Source organism: Falco naumanni, chromosome 13 (genome assembly GCF_017639655.2).
Source record: "Falco naumanni isolate bFalNau1 chromosome 13, bFalNau1.pat, whole genome shotgun sequence".
Taxonomy (NCBI): Eukaryota; Metazoa; Chordata; class Aves; order Falconiformes; family Falconidae; genus Falco; species Falco naumanni.
This window is the reverse complement of record NC_054066.1, coordinates 23,744,994-23,752,311: the sequence shown is the minus strand read 5'-3', so window position 1 is coordinate 23,752,311 and position 7,318 is coordinate 23,744,994. Positions and strand designations below refer to the sequence as shown.

Genomic DNA, 7,318 nt, shown 5'->3' with positions numbered 1-7,318 from the left:
TATTAATAGCATTAATATTTTTATGGCGGCCACTGCCATTATTTATCCTCTCTTTTGGGTAGTGCTCAAGGGCGTTCTGCGGGACTGCCGGCCAGGCCGTGCCCTGCGGCCCACCACACGGCGGCCAGGATGAGGGGGGCCGGGCCGCCAATGGCCGCTAAGGGCCCAGCCCTCCCGCACTTGCTGCGGGCCGCTAACTGCCGTCTCCGTGCGGCCATGGGACACCTGTGAAGGCGGCTCCGGGGCTCCCCGGCATGCGGCCTGCCCTGCCCAGGAGCGGGACTGCGCCTCAGCGCGGCCGGCGCCGCTGCCGCCGCCGCCGCTCCATCCGGGTCTCTCCGGCGCGGCCGTTGGAAGCATTCGAACCTTCCCAGCAGCCAATCACCGCAGGGCGCCCCCACCCACTCAGCAACCTGCTCTCGGGTCCCGCAACGAGGCCTGTTCGTCTGCCCAGGAAACGCCTCCCGCCAATGGAAGACGTCTCCGCTATGAGCAGCAGTTGCGACACCCAATCGGAAAGGGAAGGCGTGGAAGCGCAGTCCAAATTGTGCTGGGAGGAGGGCGGGACATCTGGGAGAGATGCCGAATGAGGTGGAGGCTTACAGAGAGGCCGTGGGGCTGGCAGCCAATGGGCGGCTCACTTAGTTCGGCGGCTGGCTTTTTGAATTGGTGGCGGCGCCCGCTCATGGCGGAGGTTGTTTTTGCGGTTTGCGGTGAGGGGGCAGCCGGCTCTGGGCGCCGGCAGCGGGCGCGGTATGGCCGGGACAGCCGATCCCGGAGGGCGGTGGTGGGCTCGGGCGGGCTGGTTCGGGGCCGCGGCCGCTGGGGTGGGCAGGGAGTTGTGTCTGGGGCAGCTGTGAGAGCCGGGGGCCTGTGGGGGTGGCGGGGCCCGCTGCGGGCTGCAGGCCGGACCCTCGGGGCAGCGCGGAGGCGCCGGCTCGGTGGCACCTGCTGGCTCGGGGTGGGGGCGGCTGGCGGTGCCTGGGGCTGCGCCGGCCGCCTCGGCACAGCAGCCTGGTCACGCTGCCGGGGGGTTTCTCGGAAGGGAAATGGGCAACACGGGAAGCTTTTAGATGTCCTTTCCCTGCTTTAAAAAACATACTTGAGTCTGTGGATGCTTTGTGACCTTCGGGCTTTCCACAAGCCCTTGGGAGGTCATTTGTAAGTGTCGTGCTGGGGGGGCATTCGTGTCTGTCCGAGTCCTGTAGTGATGGTGTTCTGACTTTTATTTGGGTTTTTTTTGTTTGTTTTTGTTTGTTTTTGTTTTTTTTTTTGGTGTGAGGGTAAAGCTGTTGTGTTTCATGTCCCTGTGTGCAGTTTGTCTGTTTCTGTATCTTGGCACTTCTGGTGTGTAAGTCCAGTAATATCCAGAAATATTATGTTATTAATTAATACATGACCATTAAAGCAGGGAATGTTTTAAAAATACACCCAGAATGGAACCTCATAAATATATTGGAAAAGCCATGAAGAAAATCAGTGCCTAGCCCTAAGTATGGGCTTCTCACAAATACACTGAAGTTCTCTGTGAGTTCATATACATGTTATTAGGTATAACAACAGCAGCATGACAGGAATCATATTGCTGTTATTTTAAAAAATAATCTTTAGGATTTAAATTTAATGGTACCCTTAATTGGAGGTGGTTAGGGTTTTTTTTGGTCTGATTTTACATACGTCTGTGTGGTAATAATTATTAACAATATGGCTTGAGTCTTCAGCAATTAATGCTTCCCCCCACTCTTGCTGCTAAAGGAGAGGTAATTGTGTGACAGTTCCTAGTGCTATCTTTAGAACCTTCTGGTCAAGTGATCCCTAAAGACTCTTCTAGTTAAAAGTACTTTCTTCTTTTTCTAGGTCTAAAGTAGCTGGGTGACTGGAACTTGGTACTAGGAAACCTAATTCTGTGGAGCCCACACAGCTGTGTGTGCAACATAATTGCAACTAGGGTGGCAATTCTGATAACTGAATATGCCTAGAATTGCTAGATTTGTGGTGTTGACTTATTGCTCGTGACTATATTAGGACTTACCTGATGTATTATGAATGTATGTGAATGCTGTCCAAGAGTCTTAAACGCAATTTCCTAAACTCTAGAAGATAAATTATTTTCTATATTGCCATTATGCTGGACACCCATTGCTTTTTGTCTTCTGATTTTTTTTTTCTTTTTTTGACAAGCATTGCACAACTTGAAAGATAGTATGTGCTAGTCTCTAGGGGTTTTACTACCTCATGAGTCCCCTTTCAGACAGTGCTTTAGGGCGTTATTTGGGTGGCTACTGTTTTAAGGGGACTTTTACAGTCCTGAGGAGAATGACTTCAGTTAAAGTGGTACAGAAAGTCATTATACTGCAGCAGTTCAGATACAGTGGCTAATCTAGATAACTTCTGATATCGCTGTGCAAATATATACATGATGAATCACAGGAAATACTTGCTTAGTGCTTCACAGACAAAAGAAAATGTGCTATGTGTTGGGCAGATGTCTTGGAACAAATTTACTGCTACAAGATTCAGGTAGCTACCTATACAAAATATGAGAGGAATAAGAGTTTTGCCTTTCTAGTCCGTGACGAGGCTGTTTGATGGGCAGGGAGAGCCCGGGTTTAGTCTACCTGTGAGAAGACAGAAGGCCTCTTTATCTGGAGATGAATGGATACTTCTACTATATTTTAGTTAATGTAAGGTATTAGACTAGATCATACAGATAAGCATATCTATGTCTATTACCTTTGTAAAGACTCATGCATTTTGAGAAACCTCGTGGATTTCTTGGGTGCTGCTGGCTCTACTCCCTGAGAGGTCATTTTTAGGTAATCACAGTAACTCTAGCCGGTTCACCTGAAAAATCAAATGTTAGCAAGATACTTTGTGTACCCTGAAGTGAAACTTCAGCAGGAGAATTGACGATGCTAATCTTGGTCTCAAATCTAGCTTATAATAGTTTATCACTGAAGCAAGCAAGTGCTTTTAGTTTGTTGGTGTTTTGTGGTAAAACTTATTAAAAATAATACTAGAGTTACTGTTTTCCTGGTGCTCAGAGTTGAAGTACTCTCTCTGCAGCTTTCTGTGCAAATGAAATATTTGTGGTGGTAAGTAGCCTGCTCAGAACCATTTCTGCAACAGGATTGTTGTCAATCCTTTCTATCAGTTGTGTGACTCCTGAAAGAGCATTAGAACTACGCCATCAGTGTGAGTGGGGTTTTAATAAGAGTATAAATCTTTTGTTTTCAGAAGTTACTTCTGACTTTTTAGTCACAGAGCTCTTAGAATGAGCTTTTTGCAACTGTAACATAGTTACGTATCTTCTAGCTGTTGAAGAAAGAAACAAGACATAATCATGGCTGACAACAGTACGGTGGTATCTGAAGCTGGGAGGAGCCTCTTGGCTGATTCTTCTGTTCTTGATTCAAAAATTATAGAAACCTCCAAAGAGAATTTATTTCCTGGGTCTGCTTTGGATGTTGAAGGTAATGGGAGAAACTTATTTTAAGACTACTATGTTTTTGTAATGACTACTTACTTTGTAGGCATTAAGTAGTTTTGAAAAACCAAAGTGCTTTGATGAACTACAGGATTGTGTGTAGGGTAGCTAAAAGGGTGTTGATTTGGTATCCTTTCACCAACAAAGGGACTTCCTTAATTTTTAACTCACCTTATTATAAAAATTTGGGGTTGCAGCCATGAGATCAAGTGAGTCTTCTGACTGATGCATAGAAAGCTGTTAGTTGCAATTGATGCCTTTTCTGTGGAATAAATTGTTCCAGGTGATATTTTGACACCAGTGTTTGGAAACTACAGCTGCTCTGCTCTGTACAGGTAGACCTTAGAGATGAATAGTCTTGAGCTTGAAATTAATTCAAGAACAAATCTTGAAATTAAAAAACAACAAAAAAGATATATTGTTATTCTGCAATGCAGTAGCCAAAATCCAGTGGTGGTCTTTTGGTGCAAATGACATGGAAGCAACAACGCTTGTCCCTCCTTCCCAATATTTTGAAAGCTTCCTAATACATGGAGAAAAAGAACAAGATACTGAACTTCAGTTCAGATATTCCTTGGTGAAACTGAGCAGCCACTAGGAAGTAATAAAATTTGTCAGCCAGGAACACAGAAGCTAGAAAGATACCAGCTGTCTATTTTCCAGCAAGTCTTGGTATCTAATTATGCTAGAAGCATTAAGTCAATTTTGTAATTTTTTGTTTTGTTTTATTTCTTCATTTTCCTCCTTGCCCACACTGACTCTTCTTGCACGTTCTTGCTTTGACTGTAAGGTAACCAGTCATGAATTGCAGGATCTTGTTTCATGAAATACTGGGCAGTTTAGGTTCTATGGTCAATTGGGTATGCTGTAATTAAAGGACCGGCTTCTTGAGGTAACATTTATTTTCAGGTTTGCTCCTGATAGACAAGGTATCTTGGAAGAATGCAGTCTGCCTGTATTGTTCTATGTGTTATTGCTTGATTTAGGTCTAACATGGATTTTTCTATTAAAATATTCTTATCCTTGTTTCTCTGTAAACAGAAGAAATGCCTCAAATAGAAACAAGAGTGGTTTTGGTTCAGGAAGCAGGGAAACATAAGGAGCTTCTGAAAGCCTTGGAGGTATGTGGGTTTAAGATAAAACAGTCACGGGGATGAGATGGTGTGCTTTTAGACTTCTGGTAGCCAGTCCGGTTCTGTACTAAAGTTCTCCTTTTCCACAGACCATTAAGATAATGGAAGTACCAGTTATAAAGATAAAGAAAACTAGTCCTGGTAAATCAGAAGAAAAACTAATAAAAAGTATTATTCATATGGTATGTCATGCGAATAAAGCACATGTGATTGCATGCAGCATGTTGTACTTCACTGGAACTGAAATGTGCACACTTTATATTAAATGGGCATAGTGGCTGCAGCGTATGCTAATGTTACTGATGGTGTCACTTAAAGCTTGTCAAAATAGGCACTTTTTTATGAATACTCTCAAATATGGAAGTTGCATCTGCAGCTCTCTTCTAACATGGGGATAGAAATATTGATGGGGGTGTTCAACTGCATGCTAACAGTCAACAAATAAGTTTTTGCTATGAACTGACTCATAACTGCTTAATTGACTTCTTTCAGTTGAAAGCTGCGTTTAAGCTTAGATGTAAAAGTCGTTCTCCATTTTTTTCATGTAAAAAACATGGAAAATTTGCAATTAATGATTGAAACTGGAATAGATCAAATTTTTAGAACCCTTAAAATTATCAAGCAATGAACAAAATTGACTTCTGTACTTTAGATCTTACGCAGCATGGATCTTGCTGTTGTAAGCTGGATCCTACTTTTTAGTAGCATCCAGAATTACCTTATGCTGTTCCAACAGTCTGAAATTGAATTACTCTTTTGTGCTTGGTTTGTTTGGGGGTTTTTTTCTGTCTGTAGATATTTCCCATACTATATTATCAGTGTGAACTGATACGTAAACTACTATAGTAACTAGAATTCTTATTTTTCAGAAGCAGGAATTGCTTTAAGATATTTTTTTTTTTAGGTGCAGTTCATAGCTATTCTTATGCTAGAGAACAGTTGCATCTCATTCAGCTTTCACAAGTCCTGGGAGTCTGTCTCTGAAATCTCAATTGTACATTTTCTGAATGGCCCAAAATAAAAGTCAGTTGAATCTTGACAGTAATGCAAGTTATGTTGCCTGAATAACGCCTTCCCCTTTGTTCCCATGCATCAAGGAAATTAAAGTGCCCTACATAAAGACAGACACAATAGAAGAGCTTGGAGATTCTGATTCCCCAGAATTTGAAACTATCTTCGTTGTGTCAGACTTCCAAGATTGTATCTTTAACAACCTCTGCAAAGCAGATTGCCGTGTCATTGGACCTCCAGTAGTACTGCACTGTGCACGAAAAGGAGAGGTATGTGCTTTCTGTTGAAATCAGCTGAGCAGTTCACTGATGTGGTGAGTTCTAAACATTAAGCGTACAAAATAAAATCTATTTTCCTTTGCCAATCAATCATAAATATTCATAGCAAGAGAAGAGCAAGTTTCTAATACTGTGTTAGGATATTGCATGTAGTGAAAAACAGACAGTATGGCTACAACTACTGCAGTAGCTGTGGGAGTTGTTGACCCACTAGTTGGGGATTGCACCATTAGGAAAGGCAGCACACAAATGATGCTCCAGCAGACGATTTATATTTCCAAAGGTTGTCACATAGAGGGCATGAACTGGGGAGGGGGGGGGGGGCGGAAAAAGGATGGAGTGCTACGTGGAACTTGGGGTTGCTCTAGTTTAGTTTATCAGAATGTTGGCAGGTCTGGAGCTGAGGTATAACTGAATACACAGACTTGGAGTAGTGTCCGATGCATTTTAATACTAGGAACAATAGTACTGTATTAAAGATAATGCTAAAACTAATGGAAGCAATATGCTTTTCACTAATAAGCTTACTTCTTACTTGCAGCCTTTACCTTTCTCCTGTCGTCCACTGTACTGTGCAAGTATGTTGAACTTGGTACTGTGCTTTACAGGATTCAGAAAGAAAGATGAATTAGTAAGACTGCCTTTCTTTTATATTTTTTCTTAAAACTGTGTTAAGTTTATTTTCAAAATACTCTTCTGTTTTCTCACCCATAGGGTTTAGCCATGACTAGAGCTCGTGACTGCAGGGAATGAATTGTTTATTTTTTTTGTTTTGTTGCATGTCCAGAGGCAGTGAAGTTTTTGAGGATGGGAACAAAATTGTTTCCTTGTCCAAGTAGAGTTGTCCATACTTCTGTCACTTTTTTTGTTGAGTGATGTTAAACAGCTCTGTTTCAGCAGGGCTTAAAGATGTGTAGGTTGAGGTTTCAGATAAGATGATGTTTACCCAATACTGTCCTCTTATTTGTATGGTAGTAGTGTGGTCAAGTAAAGCCGAGTAGTCCTGTTCAGAGCACGTGCAGACATGCTATCTCGCTGCCATGCTATCAGGACTTCAGTCTTGATGTATCTAGGTATGAAGTGGTTTCATACTCCAGTACTTTGCTTTTTTCAATGGTGCAGTTGGCACCTAATGTCCCTGTTGAATGAATGGGAATTGACAGTGTGGGTCCACACCTTCATCAGGAAAAAAAAAACCAACCCAACCCAAAACAAAAGCCTTTGCTCAGTGTTAGGAGTAGTTAGGTTTTATCTGCTAGATTCAAATTCTTATGTAAATTCTGGCAATTACCCTTTCAGGTACAATTGACTAAATCAATGAGCTAAAAGTGCTTCAAATCTGTTTTGCATGAAAATGTGAAGCCATTATGTATCATGATCATGAGAGGCTGTATTAAGGGTTTTTTTTT

The 7,318-nt window shown here is 42.4% G+C and overlaps 1 protein-coding gene across 9 annotated transcripts in view; it reads left to right on the top strand.

The window, feature by feature from the left end:
- Positions 1 to 573: 573 nt before the first annotated feature.
- ECT2 (epithelial cell transforming 2) overlaps positions 574 to 7,318 on the top strand; it is a 30,349-nt gene continuing 23,604 nt past the window's right edge. For 2 of the 9 annotated variants that reach the window (XM_040613154.1, XM_040613151.1), the window contains exons 1-6: positions 648 to 753; positions 3,316 to 3,473; positions 4,529 to 4,608; positions 4,710 to 4,802; positions 5,718 to 5,900; positions 6,451 to 6,540. In XM_040613154.1, coding sequence (XP_040469088.1) covers positions 3,344 to 3,473; positions 4,529 to 4,608; positions 4,710 to 4,802; positions 5,718 to 5,900; positions 6,451 to 6,540 — 576 coding nt within the window. In that variant the 5' untranslated portion in view covers positions 648 to 753; positions 3,316 to 3,343. Of the gene's footprint in view, positions 754 to 3,315; positions 3,474 to 4,528; positions 4,609 to 4,693; positions 4,803 to 5,717; positions 5,901 to 6,450; positions 6,541 to 7,318 lie in introns of those variants that run through there. The other 7 variants (XM_040613153.1, XM_040613152.1, XM_040613159.1 and 4 more) reach the window with 7 other exon arrangements.